The following is a 20630-nucleotide window of genomic DNA, read 5'->3' as shown; positions in this document are numbered from 1 at the left end:
CTTAATTTATTAAAACATCAGTTCACTTATGAAATGTAAAAAAAAAGAAAAAAAAGAATAGAACAAAATTCCTATAAGTTTTGATTTACCATATTGAAAAGGCTAAAGTAAAATAAATAAGCAACAATAACAACAAAGCTGACAATAAACAAGAATTGTGATGCTTTTGTACCTGAAATTTGAAGATTCAATGAGAAATCAGAGATAGAATAAAAAAGTTAACTATCTCTTAAACTGATAGTCAGTTGTGAAGAACTGGAACAGATTGAAACAATGTTCTTCACTCTAAAGGTAGAACTGACATTTCTTCTCATTTTTTTTTTATTCCCCAAATGAAGCAATTAGCTCAATGTATAAAACAATTATTTATTTTCAGTAAAGGAACATCTATTGCATGCCAAAATTAAAACCCAATTACAAAACTTTTTGACTAATGAAGCTTACACAGTTTTCACCTAAACAAATTTGCTCAATAAGTTGACTAAATTCTAAGATGCTTATTTAAAAAAAAACCCATAAATTTGAAATGACAGACTTGTCCAAAAGGAAAATAAGACAGTGTACTTATAAAATTTGTTATTCTCACTGTAATACATTTTTAAACTATTTTTTTTGTTTTTAAATTTCCTTTAATTAATTATACCCAACATTGGAATGCTTTTATGTACTTTGAAATATTATACATGAGATATACTTTCTAATTCTTCTCATTGTTCATGTTGTAGAATCTCATTGGTCATGAAATCATATATGTATAAATTAATGGTATCTGCTTCAATCTTCTATTCTTTCTATCCTCATATTTTTTCTCCTTTCTTTACTCCCTTCTATGTCACCTAAAGTAACTATATTCTTCCAAGGATGCCTTCCTCCCTTAATGTGAATTAGCCTCCATATATTAGTGAAAACATTTGGCCTTTGGTTTTTTGAGATGGGCTTATTTGATTGAGGATGATGTTATTCACGCCCACCCATATATTGGCAAATATCATAACTTTGTTGCTTTTAAGCAGAGTAAAATTCCATTGAATATATATAACAGATTATCCTGGACAGCTATGTTGGTTGGACCATTTAGCTATGGTGAATTGAGCTCCTAAAAACATTGACATGGCTGCACCACTGCAATATGTTGATTTTAATTTTTTGGCTTTAAACCCAGAAGTAAAATACCTGGATAAAATGGTGATTTCATTCAAATTTTCTGGAGAATCTCCATATTCCTATCCATAGTGGTTGCACCAATTTGCATTCCCACCAGCATTGCCTGATTGTATGTTTTCCAAACATCCTTGCCAACATTTATTGTTGCCTCTATTCTTGATGATTGCCCTTTTGACTAGGAGTGATAGAAAATCTTAGTGTTGTTTTGATTTGCATTCCTTTAATTCCTAAAGATGTTGAACCTTTTTTCATGAACTTATTGATCTGATCAATTGTATTTCTTCTGTGAAATCAAACTAATTTCTGAATATATTGTCATTAAAACAATTCTTATAGTCCCTGAACAAGTGATAAAATCAGTGTATTATAAACATTAAAAGAGTAATTCATATATTAGGTGTTTCATGAGTTACAAGCAATTAAAAAACACAAAATTTAAGTGACAAGATTTAAAATCATAAAACACATATTTTGGAAAAATTAGTTCACTGTATCTCAAAGAGAATTTTTAAGGTATTTGAGGTTCATGGTATATTAGTAATTCATAAAAAAATTCTGTAAATTCTCAGTTAAGAGAGGCATAAGCAAATACATACAACATACAAAACAGACATACAATTAAAATATCTATGATACTTAGTGCTAAAATTTAGCATTTATCGGAACATTTGCATATTCAAATACATTTCAATCAAAACCAATGCTTTTCACATTAAGTAGTATCAACCCAACAGCCACAAATTTCACAATAAACTTTTGAAGTAGTAATTGAAGATTTAGAAATATGTGTTTATTTTTATCTTCCTGTATATCCCCCGAATCAGTCTTCATTTACAAGTAGGTACAAAAGGGAGAAATGATTAAAATGCAATGTAAGGAAATATTGGACTCCGAGTAATTTTAGTCTAATTTCAATGCCTAAAAAAAATTAAGATCAATATTCCACTATTTACCAAACAGTATCCTCTTTTTAACTGTTACCTAAAAATTTCACGAAAATGTCATTCAATACATGGCAATTTTAATATATTGAGAACAACTCACTGTCATATAGTAACAAAACTCATCCACTACAGAACAAAATGTTTGGGCATGTGATTCAGTGGTATAGCTTTGTATAGCATGTAAGATCTCTGGGTTCAATCTCTCTCAACAACAAGAAAAATGCAGATTAAAAATTCTGAGTTCTATAATTTTGATAAAATTATCTAGAGTAAAATGATATTTCATCTACTTTTCAAAACTTGAATGTATTTTTGTTTTTTAATTTGATATAATATATATATATGATTATGAACATCAGACAATGAAGACAGAGTAGTTCAACTTGAAAAGAACATAGACAGCTCAGCAAGTCTGCTAAGAAACCATGAGCAGAGCATCCAAGAAATATGGGATAATATCAAAAGACCAAACTTAAGAGTCATTGGGATACAGGAAGGCACAGAGCTCCAAACCAAAGGAATAAACAATCTATTCAGTGAAATAATATGAGAAAACTTCCCAGACTTGAAGAATGAGACAGAATCCCAAATCCTAGAAGCCTACAGGACGCCAAATGTGCAAAATCATAAGAGATCCACACCTAGACACATTATTATGAAGATGTCCAACATACAGAATAAGGAGAGAATTTTAAAAGCTACAAGAGAAAGGAAGCAGATTACATTTAGGGGTAAACCAATCAGGATAACAGCTGATCTCTCAACACAGACTCTAAAAGCTAGAAGATCCTGGAATAACATATTTTAAATGCTAAAAGAAAATGGGTGCAAACAAAGAATCGTGTATCCGGCGAAATTAAGCTTCAGGATGGAAGATGAAATTAAAACATTCCATGATAAACAAAAGATAAAAGAATTTGCAGCTAGAAAACCATCTCTTCAAAAAATCCTTGGCAAAACACTACAGGAAGAGGAAATGGAAAACAACAATGAAAACCAACAGTGGGAGGTAGGACAGTAAAGGGGGGAAAATAATCAAAGAGGAAAACAAATTAGGTTTAGTAGCATTAATAAACAAATATGGCTGGAAGAACAAACCATATCTCAATAATAACCCTAAATGTTAATGGCTTAAACTCACCAATTAAGAGACACAGGCTAGTTGAATGGATCACAAAACAAGACCCAACAATATGCTGCCTACAGGAGACGCATTTGATAGGAAAAGATATACATAGACTGAAGGTGAAAGGTTGGGAAAAATCATATCACTCATATGGACTGCGGAAACAAGCAGGAGTGTCCATACTCATATCAAATAAAATAGATTTCAAGCCAAAGTTAATCAAAAGGGATAAAGAGGGACACTCAAGGGAACCATACACAAACAAGACATAACAATCATAAATATATATGCCCCAAACAATGGTGCTGCTATGTTCATCAAGCAAACTCTTCTCAAGTTCAAGAGTCTAATAGACCACCATACAATAATCATGGGAGACTTCAACACACCTCTCTCACCACTGGACAGATCTTCCAAACAAAAGTTGAATAAGGAAACTATAGAACTCAATAACACAATTAACAACCTAGACTTAATTGACATATATAGAATATACCACCCAACATCAAGCAGCTACATTTTTTTCTCAGCAGCACATGGATCCTTCTCAAAAATAGATCATATATTATGTCACAGGGCAACTCTTAGACAATATAAAGGAGCAGAGATAATACCATGCATCTTATCTGATCATAATGGAATGAAACTGAAAATCAACGATAAAAGAAAGAAGGAAAAATTATGCATCACTTGGAGAATGAACAATAGGTTACTGAATGATCAATGGGTTTTAGAAGACATCAAGGAGGAAATTAAAAAATTCTTAGAGTTAAATGAAAACACAGACACAACATATCAGAATCTATGGGACACATTGAAAGCAGTTCTAAGAGAAAAATTCATTGCTTGGAGTTCATTCCTTAAAAAATAAAAAAACCAACAAATAAATGATCTCATACTTCATCTCAAAATCCTAGAAAAAGAAGAGCAAAACAACAGCAAAAGAAGTAGAAGGCAAGAAATAATTAAAATCAGAGCTGAAATTAATGAAATCGAAACAAAAGAAACAATTGAAAAAATTGAAAAAACGAAAAGTTGGTTCTTTGAAAAAATAAGTAAAATTGAAAGACCCTTAGCCATGCTAGCGAAGAGAAGAAGAGAGAGAACTCAAATTACTAGCATACGGAATGAAAAAGGCAAGATCACAACAGACACTTTAGAAATACAGAAGATAATCAGAAATTATTTTGAATCCTTATACTCCAATAAAATAAAAGATAGTGAAGGCATCGATAAATTTCTTAAGTCATATTATCTGCTCAGATTGAGTCAGGAGGATATAGACAACCTAAACAGACCAATATCAATTGAGGAAATAGAAGAAACCATCAAAAGACTACCAACTAAGAAAAGCCCAGGACCGGATGGGTATAGAGAAGAGTTTTACAAAACCTTTAAAGAGGAACTAATACCAATACTTTTCAAGCTATTTCAGGAAATAAAAAAAGAGGGAGAACTTCCAAATTCATTCTACGAGGCCAACATCACCCTGATTCTGAAACCAGACAAAGACACTTCAAAGAAAGAAAACTACAGACCAATATTTCTAATGAACCTAGATGCAAAAATCCTCAATAAAATTCTGGCGAATTGGATACAAAAACATATCAAAAAAATTGTGCACCATGATCAAGTAGGATTCATCCCTGGTATGCAAGGCTGGTTCAATATACGGAAATCAATAAACGTTATTCACCACATCAATAGACTTAAAAATAAGAACCATATGATCATCTCGATAGATGCAGAAAAAGCATTCAACAAAGTACAGCATCCCTTTATGTTCAAAACTCTCGAAAAACTAGGGATAACAGGAACATACCTCAACATTGTAAAAGCAATTTATGCTAAACCTCAGGCTAGCATCATTCTGAATGGAGAAAAATTGAAGGCATTCCCTTTAAAATCTGGAACAAGACAGGGATGCCCTCTCTCACCACTTCTGTTCAACATAGTTCTCAAAACACTGGTCAGAGCAATTAGACAGACGAAAGAAATTAAAGGCATAAAAATAGGAAAAGAAGAACTTAAATTATCACTATTTGCAGATGACATGATTCTATACCTAAAAGACCCAAAAGGGTCTACAAAGAAACTATTAGAGCTAATAAATGAATTCAGCAAAGTGGCAGGTTGTAAAATCAACACACATAAATCAAAGGCATTCCTGTATATCAGCGACAAATCCTCTGAATTGGAAACAAGGACAACCACTCCGTTCACAATATCCTCAATAAGAATAAAATACTTGGGAATCAACCTAACAAAAGAGGTGAAAGATTTATACAATGAAAACTACAGAACCCTAAAGAGAGAAATTGAAGAAGACCTTAGAAGATGGAAAAATATAGCCTGTTCATGGATAGGCAGAACTAACATCATCAAAATGGTGATATTACCAAAAGTTCTCTATAGGTTTAATGCAATGCCAATCAAAATCCCAATGGCATTTCTTGTAGAAATAGAGAAAGCAATCATGAAATTCATATGGAAGAATAAAAGACCCAGAATAGCAAAAACAATACTAAGCAGGAAGTGTGAATCAGGTGGTACAGCGATTCCAGATTTCAAACTATACTACAGATCAATAGTAACAAAATCAGCATGGTACTGGTACCAAAACAGGCAGGTGGACCAATGGTACAGAATAGAAGACACAGAAACCAACCCACAAAACTACAACTTTTTTTATATTTGATAAAGGGGCTAAAAGCATGCAATGGAGGAAGGATAGCATCTTCAACAAATGGTGCTTGGAAAACTGGAAATTCATATGCAACAAAATGAAACTGAATCCCTTTCTCTCGCCATGCACAAAAGTTAACTCTAAATGGATCAAGGAGCTTGATATCAAATCAGAGACACGGCATCTGATAGAAGAGAAAGTTGGCTACGACCTACATGCTGTGTGGTCGGGCTCCAAATTCCTCAATAGGACACCCATAGCACAAGAGTTAAAATCTAGAATCAACAAATGGGACTTACTCAAACTAAAAATTTTTTTCTCAGCAAAAGAAACAATAAGAGAGGTAAATAGGGAGCCTGCATCATGGGAACAAATCTTTACTCCTCACAATTCAGATAGAGCCCTAATATCCAGAGTATATAAAGAACTCAGAAAATTAGACAATAAGATAACAAATAACCCAATCAACAAATGGGCCAAGGACTTGAACAGACACTTCTCAGAGGAGGACATACAATCAATCAACAAGTACATGAAAAAATGCTCACCATCTCTAGCAGTCAGAGAAATGCAAATCAAAACCACTCTAAGATACCATCTCACTCCAGTAAGATTGGCAGCCATTATGAAGTCAAACAACAATAAGTGCTGGCGAGGATGTGGGGAAAAGGGTACACTTGTACATTGTTGGTGGGACTGCAAATTGGTGTGGCCAATTTGGAAAGCAGTATGGAGATTTCTTGGAAAGCTGGGAATGGAACCACCATTTGACCCAGCTATCCCCCTTCTGGGTCTATTCCCTAAAGACCTAAAAAGAGCATGCTACAGGGACACTGCTACATAGATGTGCATAGCAGCACAATTCACAATAGCAAGACTGTGGAACCAACCTAGATGCCCTTCAATAGACGAATGGATAAAAAAAAAATGTGGCATTTATACACAATGGAGTATTACTCTGCATTAAAAAATGACAAAATCATAGAATTTGGTGGGAAATGGATGGCATTAGAGCAGATTATGCTAAGCGCAGCTAGCCAAGCCCTAAAAAACAAATACTAAATGTCTTCTTTGATATAAAGAGAGTAACTAAGAACAGACTAGGGAAGAAGAGCACGAGAAGAAGACCAACATTAAACAAGAGGAGAGGTGGGAGGGAAAGGGAGAGAGAAGGGAAATTGCATGGAAATGGAAGGAGACCCTCAGGGTTATACAAAATTACATACAAGAGGAAGTGAGGGGAAAGGGAAAAATAATACAAGGGCGAGCAATGAATTACAGTAGTGGGGATAGAGAGAGAAGAGGGGAGGGGAGGGGAGGGGAGGGGGGATAGTAGAGGATAGGAAAGGCAGCAGAATACAACAGACACGAGTATATCAATATGTAAATCAATGGAAGTGTAACTGATGTTACAAGCGGTATACGGGGTAAAATGGGAGTTCATAACCCACTTGAATTAAAATGTGAAATATGATATATCAAGAACTATGTAATGTTTTGAACCACCAACAATAAAAAAAATTCTGAGTTCTATAATTTTGATGAAATTATCTAGAGTAAAATGATATTTCATCTACTTTTCAAAACCTGAATGTATTTTTGTTTTTTAATTTGATATTTTATATATATATATGATTATCTTTTCAGGGCTGAGGTATCTGCACTATGCTGATACTTAAAAATTTCTTTGTTTTTATCACATCAACTAATGATGCCAAGTAAATTTTAAGTAACTCTTAAAAGAAGGTCATATTCCCTATGTATAAAGAAATTCTCTCTGATGATTCTCATATTCAAAAATATGTGGACAGCAATGATGTTGCTGTACTTCTCATATGTTAACATTTTTTTTCAATACTAAACATATTTCTGATATGTATGGCTTGCATGTTACAGGGTTTTCTACATATAGTATATGCATTAGGATTGAATACAGTATTTTTATTAATTTGAATAAAGCTCTGACATATTGTTGGCAAAAGTAGAACTTCTCTTGAATTTTAAATCTGTGGAGATTTGTAACATGTGGGCTTTTATTAAAATCATTGTCAATTCTTCACATTTATAGGATTTAATTGTTACTGTAATATTCTTGATGTATTTAAAAGGATGAGCTTTGATTGAAACCAAAAGATTTCAATCTAAAGTTTTTTTTTCCAGTATCAATTTTCTGGAGATAAAAATTAATAAATAATTCTTACATTCTTTAGGTTTGCAAATATTCTGTATATTTGTATGGTTTCTCCCTAGTGTGAATTTTCTGGTGCATAATAAGGCTTTGCCTGAAAGGGAAAGCTTTGTCACATTCTCTCCAGTATTAATTCTCTGGTGAATAGTAAGAGTTGAGTTTTCTTTAAAAGCTTTGCCACATTCTTTATATTTGTATGGTTTCTCTTCATTGTGAATTCTCTAGTGCACAATAAGGAGTTGTCTAAGAATAAAAGCTTTGCCATATTCACTACATTTATATGGGTTCACTTCTGTATATATTCTATGGTGAACAAAAAGAGTTGAACTTTTATTAAAAGCTTTGCCACATTCTTTACATTTGTATGACTCTTCTCCACTATGAAGCCTCTGATGAATAATAAGTTTTTAGCTTCTATTTAAAGTTTTGCAACATTCTTTAATTTTTATGGTTTCTCACCAATGTGAATTCTCTGGTGCCCAATAAGGCTTCACCTAAAAGGGAAATCTTTGCCACATTATTTACTATTGTATGGCTTTTCTCCAGTATGAATTCTCTGGTGAATCATAAGTTTTGAACTTACATTAAAAGCTTTCCCACATTCTTGACAGAGGTAAGGTTTCTCTCCAGTGTGAATTCTCTGGTGCACAACAAGGTGCTGACTAACAGTAAAAGCTTTGCTACATTCTTCACACTTGTATGGCTTCTCTCCAATATGAATTCTCTGGTGAATATTAAGTTTTGACCTTACATTAAAAGATTTACCACATTCATTGCATTTGTAAGGTTTCTCTCCAGTGTGAATTCTCTGGTGCACAACAAGGTGTTGACTAACAGTAAAAGCTTTGCCACATTCTTTACATTTGTATGGCTTCTCTCCAGTATGAATTCTCTGGTGTATATTAAGTTTTGACCTTACATTAAAAGATTTACCACATTCATTGCATTTGTAAGGTTTCTCTCCAGTGTGAATTCTCTGGTGCACAACAAGGTGTTGACTAACAGTAAAAGCTTTGCCAAATTCTTTACATTTGTATGGCTTCTCTCCAGTATGAATTCTCTGGTGAATAATAAGTTTTGAATTTACATTAAAAGCTTTGCCACATTCTTCACATTTGTATGGCTTCTCTCCAGTGTGAATTTTCTGGTGCACAATAAGGTTTTGCCTAAAAGTAAAAGCTTTTCCACATTCATTAATTTGTGTGGCTTCTCTCCAATATGAATTTTCTGGTGATCAGTAAGTTTTGAGCTTCTGTTAAACGTTTTGCCACATTCTTTACATTTGTATGGTTTCTCTCCAGTGTGAATTCTCTGGTGCACAATCAAGCTTTCTCTATGAGTAAAAGCTTTGACACATTCTTTACACTTGTATGGCTTCTCTCCAGTATGAATTCTCTTGTGAATAATAAGTTTTGAACTTACATTAAAAGCTTTGCCACATTCTTTACATTTGTATGTTTTTTCTCCAGTATGAATTCTCCGGTGCACCACAAGACTTTGCCTAGCCATAAAACCTTTGGAACATTCTTTACATTTATATGGCTGTTCTCCAATAGGAATTCTCTGGTGTTGAGTAAGGTGTGATATTTCATTAAAAGCTTTGTCACATTCTTTGCATTTGTATGATTTCTCTTAAGTGTGAATACTCTCGTTCACAATAAGGTCTTCCCTAAAAGTAAAAGCTTGGCCACATTCTTTACATTTGTATGCCATGTCTCCAGTATACATTCTCTGGTGTTCAGTAATGCTTGGAGTTTTATTCAAAGCTGTTAGACATTCCTTACATTTGTAATGCTTGTCTGGACTATGAAATGTTAGGTGGAAAAATTCAGAGCATGGATTAAGAACTTCCTCAATTTTATCTTTATAAATCTTTTTAAAATGATCACAAGGATGTTTCCTAGAATTAAAAAGAGGGTGAAATGTTCATGAGTTTCTGAATTTATATTAATTTACACACACACACACACACATACACACACTATATATATATATGTATATATCAAATTACTTAAGGTAAAGACCTGTCTACAAATCTTGAAATATTTATCATACATGTAGAACTCTCTGCACATATCTATATGCATATTTAGATAAAGCAATAGTTGGTAAGTACAAATCTCTCCACATTCATACAATTCTATGCATTAGCAAAAAGAGTAACTGTTCATTCCAACATCTTTTGTAAAGTAACAATCAAATTAATCAGTCAAAACGTTTTTTTTAATCTTTTTTCTACAGAAATATTTGTGGATGTTTATTCAATGGTACATTTCAAAGTATTCCAGTAACTTGCTGAAGCATATAATAGATGCCAGAGCAAATTCCCCATTCTTTAGAGGAAGGATATGATCCCCAAAATGCTGTGCAGATAATTTAAAAGCCCACAGATTGTCAAAAGTGACTGACATATGTGCAGTTGTTTCTCCCCAGTTCAGCTGATACCCTGCATCACCACAATGCCACCAAACATCTGATCTGGTAAAAATCTCTGTATGTAACTAGCTCACTGAAATGAGTCATAAGACACTTTGAATTTGTTGGGTGAATATTCCTTAGGATTCACAGATGATTAGGACTAGGACCTCAGAAAAACCTAAGAGCAACAGTATTAAGATTACTGGGAACATCATGTGTAGGATCCAGGAAGTCTCTTGGTCTGACACTTGAAAAAATTATCCTGCTATGTATAATAACAAATCTCATCCTACCACAAACAGCGAACACACAAGTATTCTTGGATTTCATCTCATTGAGTCCTGTTGCTATGGAAGATATGGAAGATGAGACAGTGCATGTCAAGTAGAGATGCTGGAAGACATCTCTGAAATATGTGTGAGACAAGAAAATCAACAATATGGAAGCCATTATGCAGCAAAGCCTTGTATATTGGAACTCATAGTGGCAATTCTGCTTGTTTGAGACTTACCAATACATATGATATCCCACCTACCTATGTTCAGCCCTGCATTGGAGATGGAAAGACTCATTGGAGACACATAGTCACCTAGTATCTCAAGATGGGTGTGTCAATCAACCTGGAAGGAAGTCAATCAACCTGTCTGCAGCAAGACTCTTCTCATTAAAGTCTTATTCCTAACTTTGATATACTCTCCCTCAATTTAAAACAAAAACAAAAACAAACAAACAAAAAAACTAGCCATTTTCTAGTCATTGTGTCCCAGCTCCTATGTGGACTTGAGAATCTATGAGATGCTCCACCTCTTTCAAAAGTGATTTCTGGCTTGGTATCTTTTTTTTTTCATATGCACTCATGTACATGCCATTAAAAGCTTTCAAAAATAATGATCGATCAGGATTTAACCAGTGTTTTTATTTCTTATATTAAAATCTAAATTTCTATTCAAATCATATTTTTTAAAGCTGAGAAAACTGGTGGACTATTTAATTTCCCAAAGGCATTTTTAAGATACAGCTTCATAATAGTCTGTAAGCTTTTCACAATTATGTACTTTGATACATCTTCTTGCCTCTAAAAATCTTGTTTATTCTGACGGGTTTTACACAAAGTACTGGATAGTGAAAATTGTATAATTATCATTATGTAACTGAAAGTATTATTTTTTAAAAAAGTGACTGCCATAAGTAGTCACTCTTCTGATATATTATATGATAACATAACCTGATGAAAGTTTAATTTTCATTATAAATATTGTCATGCATTTTTGTTTTGTTCATTAAAAAATTTACTGAACTTCTCTCTCTCCCACTATGTATAGTTTCCATACCTTCTCTGAATCAAATTTTGCAAAAAACATTTTATTTCCTGCTCTTCTAAAAATTCTGAATTTTGATGAGAAGACATACCTGAAAGAAATTAAAATAATACATTATCCACTTACTACACTATGGTGAATATACTTTGCAAATATATAAAACTCCATCAAATTGAGGGAAATAGCTAGAGAACAGTAAGTACAATGTAAGGTCATTCTTAATCAAGAAACATGTAAAATTTAATACAGTATGCTGACATATGTTTGAAAAATTTGAAAATTATCTTGCAATTTCAAAGTGCCACATATGAAGATAAAACTCAAACAGCTTATGTTACCAAAAAAATGTCAAATTACAGCATCTTGTTCAAGTTTTTCAGACTCCACATTTGACTCAAAATTTTCAGAAATGGGCTGGGAATATAGCTCAGTTGGTAGAGTGCTTGCTAATTAGTTCATTAAAGTGAGTTTGATCCCCATCAACACACACACCCACAAATCAATGTTGCATAAAAGTACTTTATCCACTAAATAATTTATTATGTCTTAGTGGGGAGTGTTACTTAGGATTGAACATAGGAGTATTTTATCATTAAACTACCTCCACAGACATATATATATATATAAATGTTTTGAGACAGGATGTCTCAAAGATGCTGAAGTTCATTTTACACTTACAATCTTACTGTCACAGCTTCCCAAATGATACAGGAATTTATTACCCCACCTGACCTATTTTTGTTTATTTAGTAACTTCCATACATTATCCAAAATGACTATAATAATAAATTTAAAGAAGATTTTAAATGGAATAAAAATAATAGCACATGAAAATAAAAGGAAAATCAGCTCAAGCAAAGATACAACATAACACTAGCAATTGAGAATTAGAAAACTGACATTTGTTAATTATGTAAGCAATGCCAAAAAAAAGCTTGAAAGATGTTTATTAAACTAATTTGAAAGAGAAGATTAAATGCAATTCAGAAAAAACTGCAGCAGAAAAATTAGAACTATACTAGAAATATTCTTTAGGAAACAATATCTGATGAATTAGAAATGTGAAGAGAAATATATCAAATATTAGAAAATCAATTAAAATATTTAAAGTAAGAAATTCATAAAGAAAATTTTAAAACTCTTAAAAATATAAGATGAGACTAAGAAATAGAGAAGTTTCATTTATAAAGATACTTCTATATGGTTAACATTTGATTTATTAGCAGAAGAATTCCAGAAAGAAATTAGAGTATATAGTCAAATGTACTTAAGGGAAAAAAATCAGTTTAGAATATTATATCCAGCAAGAGTATTTTTGATCCTTAAGAAAAATACAGGCTTTCAAGATATATAAATGCTATTTTTTTTTCACTTCTAGACCTGGTCTTAAAAAATCAATAAATACTAAATTTAGTCATTCCAATATAATAAATCTGTACAGAAACACAAATCATATAGTATTTGAAAGCTTTTGTGAAAAACCAAAATATTTATAAAAATAAATTCCATTTTACTGTCATTATGGTACATAAAATATTTAGTTTTGCTATGGAATTTGAAAGAATAAAGCATAAAAACTATCATAAATCTATACTAATAGGTAAAACATATAAAAGCAGCTTGACATCAGCTTGACAAGACATGTAAAGACACTGATTATTTTAGAGAATCAAAGTTAGTTCAGTTTAAAAATACAGTGTAAGCTAAGTACTTTAATTTTTTGTTGTTATTTTTAGTTATGTATGACAATAGAATGATCTTGACATAGCATACATACATGAAGTATAACTACCCATTCTTGTGGTTGTATATGATATGAAGTTACATGTGGAGAGTCACCCTGAATGAACACGTTTAAGTCTTGATGAGCAAGGCTTTGACCAACCTCTATTATCTAGTGGCTTCAGCATTGCCCAGCTCAGATATCAAGACATGGCTTCAGAAGTAGGCATATACACTTGAGTTAAGTTACACTCACTCATTCCTTTATAATTCTACCCCTTTGACCCTTTTTTGGATAGAATGGTGCAGGTGATCCTTCTCTCACTCTCTTGACAGGGTCACAGTGAAGATAAGTGCTGGCAAAGCTGCTCTCCCACTGTCTTCACAGGGTCACAGTGAGGATGAATTCTGGAAAAGCCACACTGGTTGGTGGGTAACTGAAACCATGAGACCCTTTTTTATGTAATTGGGACTTTTCATTTTCATGCTCCTGTTCCTGACAGGAGGCATGAGCATGCTAAATACTAAACCAAATTAAACTTCAGATAGCTAGAAGATAACAGGTAGTTCATACCTAGAAGGCTGTTCTACTACCCTACAGCATCCTGAGGACAAAACTGATAATGGACAACAATCATTCTCTAAAGGGTCACGAGAATTTCAGGCACCACATTGATTATATCAACTAAGAACCCAGGCCCATATTTCTGGCCTCTTAGAAAGCCTAATCATTAGGCTTATTACACAAAGCCCACCATATGTAGTTTCATCCTCAATTAAGGAAAGTTGTGTTATACACTTAGGAAAGTTAAGATATATAAAGATACATTCTTCTCTTTTCTATAAACTTTCTTTTACTTCACATAGGGATTTATGATGATCATAGTTAATATTGGTATTAAGTGGACTGATGTATAGAACTTACTTTTTACTGAGAGAGATTACAAAGATATAAGAACTATTGCACCTTGACTAAGATACAAACTCTTTGAGAAAGCAGCTCAGCCAGTTTCATGAGAATAAATGTAGGAATTAAAGTAGCACTATAAGAAATATTTTCAGAAAAATGTTAGAAATATTATTCTATTTAGACTCTTGGGCTTAGAATTCTTAAGATTTTAGTTGTATGGGTTTCATTAATTCTTTAAGAATGGTTTATAAACTTTAGGATATTTTAAGTATAATACAAGTGGATTTTTTATATGGAAATTTTAGATTAAAAATAAAGTACAGGTATACTTTAAACTTAAAGGTTAATTATAGTCTAGGAGACTTAGAGTCTGGTTATGTAGTTTGACATTATTTAATAAGAAAATAATATATCTTGGGGAAAATACTACATCCTGGAAAAATCTGAGAAATGTAAATTAGTGACACATTTTATTGATGATTCTTTACCCTTAACAATTGATAAATAAAGGCTACATCCTGGATAAATGTAAATTGATGTTACACTTTTCTATGCCCCTAATGATGGTTAAGGAAATGTCACATCATGGCAAAGTTTTGAAATTGTATAATCCATGATGTATTCTGAATCCATAATGATGATAAAAATTGCAATAAAAGATGACCCAGAGAAAGCTGCGTTAGAGCTCTCTCTCTGGAGATTGCTCTAATGCAATGACTCCTATCTCATCTTTTTCATGGATGCCACTCATCTTTCAGGACTCCCTGGACCCTGCTAGGGCAAGACTCCAGCAATAGAATGTTCCATGGAAATTTCTTTTGTGGATCTCAGTCTCTTGCTCTGTTTTTGATATACCCTTAATACATGAGATGAGTGTGGCTTTCCTAGATGTCAATCAACCTGCTTATAGAAAGACATTACAAAGCTAGACTCAACCCCCTGAAACATGACCTCTTGCCTCATTTGAATGGCTTCTCCCCAATGAAAGTGTTCAGCATGGCTCCTCACTCCTTTTTTCCATAGAACCCTAAAGTCAGAGGAGCCATCACAGGACCCAAAGGATAAGGTATTTTTCTCAATCTCTCTTTGATTATTTTTCATGCCAGTCCAGTTTTCCTGGGGTGACCTTAAGTGTTTAGTCATGGGATGTGATAATTACACTGGTTGTAATTCATCTATGGACATCAGAAAGTTACTTTCAATTAATTTTCCATTTTAAAAATACTTTTAGTATAATCCCAATGTAATGACAAAGTAGATATAGAAGATAAAAACAGAAATAGAGAGTAATATAAATATCACCATAAAAGTCTTTGAATCACAAATTAAAACACATTTTTAAATAGTAGAAAAAAGTATAATGATCAACAAAAACTTCCAAAGTTACAATAGTAGTTTCTTTCTCATCAGGAATTTAAATACAAATGAACTATCATGAAACACTAATCAGAACACAAAGATGAGAAAGATTAAATATAAAAATATGTTAATTATTTCAGATCTAAATCTACAGATGATTCTCTTTAGAACTAATGTCACAAATAGACTAAAACACTAATAGATGATTGGAATATTATATTCAAAATCAAAAAGATGGTAATAATTATATGGAAATAATCAGAAAAAAATAGAATTTTATATAAATATAAATGATGCCATTCTCTAGAATACAGTAGTAGTAAATATATGGTTAACTCAAATCATATTTTTCAAATACAAAAAGCAAACATTGAAATAACTCAACATCATTGAAAGCAAAAAAGTAATAGTAGGAGACATTCATTCCCAATTAATGCAAAGCAACAAAATAGCATTGGAATAGTACTCAGGAATTAGAACACTTAAACAACTATTATCAACCAATTAAAAGAAGCAATCTTCTCAATAGTATAAGAAATATTATCTTAATGAGGCCAAGTTAAAAGCACAAAACAGATGATAATATTTATTAAAAATATCAAAATTGCTTTCTAACATAATGTAATTAGTTGGAAATCAAAAGTGGATGTGATAACCAAAAATTCATAAATATGATGTCAAAGCCAATTATAGTAACTTAACAAGGTCCTAAGCAAATTAGAAAGAGGCAATCTCAAAATAAATTATAACAAGTGTTTTAGACCAGGGACAGTAGTAAACACCTCTAATCTCAGCTCTGTGATAGTTTGAGAGAGGAAGATTGGGAGTTCAATGGCAGTCTACACAAAATTGAAGTGCTAAACAACTCAATTAGATAATGTCTCTAAGGAAAATACAAAATAGGGTTTTATCATGTTATTTTGAGGGCAAGTGACCCTGAGGTCAATCTTCACTACCCCAAAAATAAGCGCTGTAGGTGTAGCCCAGAGGTTAAGCAAATGATACAAAACACACACACATACACACACAAAAAAAAACAACAAAACACCCAAAGCAGTATAAGAATTCTACATAATGCTAACCAAATGCTCAATACTATTTTTGCATAAATGAATTAAGTTATTTTAAAAATTCTGTGTAGTATCAACAGTACATAAATAAGTAAACATTAAAAAATTAAAAAGTATTTCCTCATATAACAATAAAACATACTTGTATGTTAACACAAATTTAGATGACGAAGCTATACATAACAAAATTGAGAGTACATAAATCAGTCCTCACATTGATGGTCAATTCAAAATATATTTACAGATCTATACTTATTACAAAAATATTCAATAAAGATAAATGTGGAAAGCCAATCAAATGTTCTTTCACATGAGTATATGAAGGCAATTTTGAATAGGATATAAAGTTTTGAAACTTAGCCGAGTGTGGTGGCACACACCTGTAATCCAGCAGCTCGGGTAGCTAAGACAGGAAGACCAGGAGTTCAAAACCAGCCTCAACAATGGTGAGGCATTAAGCAACTCAGTGGGACCCTGTCTTTAAATAAAATATAAAACAGGGCTGGAGATGTGATTCAGAGGTAAGAATGTCCCTGAGTTCAATCCTTGGTGCAAAAAAAAATTTTGTTCAAACTTTATAAAGATAAGAAATTATATAGGACCAACAATAATCAGTCTTTAGGATACTATGCTAAGTGAAATGAGTCATTCACAAAAAGACAAATACCATGTGATTCTACTTATGAGATATCTAATAGAGAAAAACATACAGGCCAAAAAGAATAAAATCACAAATGAAAAGGTGAGAGAAAAATGAGCACTTGTGTGGGGTAGAGATAAATTTTGCTTTTATGTGATTCAAATTTTCTAGGAATATGGTATAAAAAATGTGAATCAACACTACCTAAAAGTACATTTAAAATATATAAGACAGTAAGTTATTCTATTTATTTGTTTTTAAGTGTTACCATATATAAAACCCACTGCCTTACATGTGTAACACAAGCCCTGAGCCATTAAGCTATAGCTCCAGCCCTACAAATCTTTCTTTAAACCCCATTTATGAGTTATACTTTTATACTCACTAGGAACAGGCATTTTGAATCACTGCTATTCATTACATGAAAAAAAAATCACAGAAAATCTAGTTTAAGCATTCATAACAAGCTCTGATAAGAAAATCTGAATGAATAAATATTTGAATTATATTACAGAATTTATTCTTTGACTAAACTATTACATTAGTTTAAACTAGAGATATTTAGAAATATGCACAGATTTTTAGGGAGCCCCCATGATCAACAGATGTCTGAGATTATGTAAATCCTCAGAGTTGTCAGGGAGTATTTTGTTGATTTGAATGTAGGGATATCACTGGAGAACAACAAGTAGCTTAAGAATTGGGAAGCATGGCAAACATAGGGCAGGATATGCTCTTTAATGAATGCAAAAGAAAAAAACCTAAGTTTAGAAACACGATTTCTGTTGGATTTTAGCTTCTTAATATTTTAAAATGAAACTTCCTTGTTGACATTTGGACGTCTTATCTGTATTCTTTACTTCATGGATTTTTAATGGCATGGATATATGTTTACTATCACTTTTCTCTTCAAATTCCAAGGTTATTGCTATGGGGAAAAGAAATGACTAAGGATGACTTAAGGATGACTTAAAGTCAAAAAGATATGCTTGCTGGAAAATGGAGTGTGGTTCATTTTATTATGTTTTTGGTAACTACTTAAGTTTCTTAATGCTTACCTCATTAGGAAACAACAAAGAAGAGGTACCATAGAGGATTCTTGAAAATTATTTTTCCAATTTATATTTTTTACCTATTTGTCTATATCTATTTATCTATCTATCTATCTATCTATCTATCTATCTATCTATCTATCTATCTATGTATCTATCTATCTATTGAGAGAACCACTAAAATACTTTGGAACCATTTTTAATCTCCAGATTGTCAACACTACTCTGAAAAGATAGGTTAAACAAATTAAGAAATTAAATATTGGCCATGAATTAATAATTCTGAAGGACATTTATGCTCACCCACAAACACCAGGTTTCTATAGACCTCTAGCATCACATCTCCATATAAAGTCTGCTGAACCGGGTCCAGACATTTCCATTCCTCTTCAGAGAAATCAATGGCCACATCCCTGAATGTCAATGGTTCCTGAAATAAAAAATAAATCAATAAGTATCATGTCAACTATAAGATCATTGACAAAGTTTTTCATTTGACAGAAGTTGTGATGAGAGTTAGAAGAGCAGACTCTCAGTGAAGAAGTGGCCTCTGTCATTCAAAAAGCTTCTTTTTTGTGGTGCTGGAGATTGAAGCCAGGGCCTTGTGCATGCAACACAAGCACACTACAAACTGAGCCATATTCCCAGCCCTAATAATTAGTTATAAGCAATGAAATTGGTGAATAAATTTGGTATAATAAAACCCAGAGAGCAACACATGTGAAACAAAATACTGAAGCAAAAAGAAATAAAAAATTCCAACATAATCCTAATGGATAAGTAACAGTTGCAATAAGTTACAGAATATTCAGAAGAAGTACCACAAAACAATTCAATGATATTTGAGATATACATTCCAAAATTATAAGTAATGACAAGACTCATACGACAGTGGTCATTTCTGTGTGTAGAAGACATGAGATCAGTGAGACACAAATTTCCAGTGGCCCACATATTTATTTGAATGGTAATCTTTAAAGTTGTCTATATTCTCATTATTTATTTAATCATACCATATAACAAGTATTTTATTAAAAAATATTTTAACTTCTTCAGACCACAACACCACAACTCACTTTCCAAACAATAAAATAAATATTTTAACTAGCAGAATCTTACAAAACACTTAGTACTTGGGCACACTTGAATTATAGGGCACAGAGTTATAAAAAAGAAAAAATATGAAAAAGCAAATTAAGTGAATAGATTATTAACCCCACAGTTCCAGACATATCAGATTAAACATTCCCAGATTTATAGAAGTATTCTTACTCTGAAACTGTATCTGCACATGGCTATTTTTGAAGATGCAAATGAGAAAATGCTAAGCCAGAAAAGAAAAAAAAATCTAAAATGTACTTACTCCATAAAGAACTCCCTGACAGTGGGAAAGTACTCCCTTTTTCAGGGTCTCAATTTTCACTAGTGAATAAATACATACCTAGAGTTAATTTGAGGTTCTGTTCTTTGAGGTCTTCTTTCTGGAACAATCATTTATCTATTTATTTATTTATTTGTTTGTTTGTTTGTTTGTTTGTTTCATTATTTTAAATGACGAATTTAACCAGGGTAACTCTACTACTGAGTTATATCAGAATATTTGTTTGTTTGTTTTAAATTTTAAGACAGAGACTTATCAAGTTGCTTAGGCCCTTCCTAAATCACTGAGACTAGCCTGAAATTTGCCATCCTCCCACATCACTGGGATTACAGGTGTATGTCACCACACTTGACTATGCAACTACTTTTGATATTAAATGTGCATATATGCAAAACAATCAATGTTCCAAAAATAGTTGACCTATAATTCAATTCTGATGCCCTTTAATACAGATAACACAACTTTGAGGTTCACTCCTATAAAATTCACTTACACAAAGTGTCAGTTGCAAGCCCCAGAATAACATCTGTATTTATGATCAGTTTCATATAAATTGGGGGATCTCTATAACTATACACTGAAGTTACATCATCTGATAGAACTACTTCTGAAACAAAAAAAGCACATTTTATTTATGTATACCAGATTTTT

General features: G+C 32.4%; 1 protein-coding gene across 1 annotated transcript in view; it reads right to left on the bottom strand.

The window, feature by feature from the left end:
- Positions 1-19891, bottom strand: part of LOC144368604 (uncharacterized) — a 35877-nt gene extending 15986 nt beyond the window's left edge. The window contains exons 1-6 of the mRNA XM_078027789.1: positions 19871-19891; positions 18902-19028; positions 9355-9739; positions 8634-9271; positions 8467-8522; positions 8203-8329 (exon numbers count right to left, since the gene is read on the bottom strand). Coding sequence (XP_077883915.1) covers positions 8203-8329; positions 8467-8522; positions 8634-9271; positions 9355-9739; positions 18902-19028; positions 19871-19891 — 1354 coding nt within the window. The remainder of the gene's footprint in view (positions 1-8202; positions 8330-8466; positions 8523-8633; positions 9272-9354; positions 9740-18901; positions 19029-19870) is intronic.
- Between the last annotated feature and the right edge of the window lie 739 nt (positions 19892-20630).

This window comes from Ictidomys tridecemlineatus, chromosome 11, assembly GCF_052094955.1.
Source record: "Ictidomys tridecemlineatus isolate mIctTri1 chromosome 11, mIctTri1.hap1, whole genome shotgun sequence".
NCBI classification, from domain to species: Eukaryota; Metazoa; Chordata; class Mammalia; order Rodentia; family Sciuridae; genus Ictidomys; species Ictidomys tridecemlineatus.
Note: the sequence above shows the minus strand (reverse complement) of the source record. Positions and strands in the feature narration are given on the sequence as shown.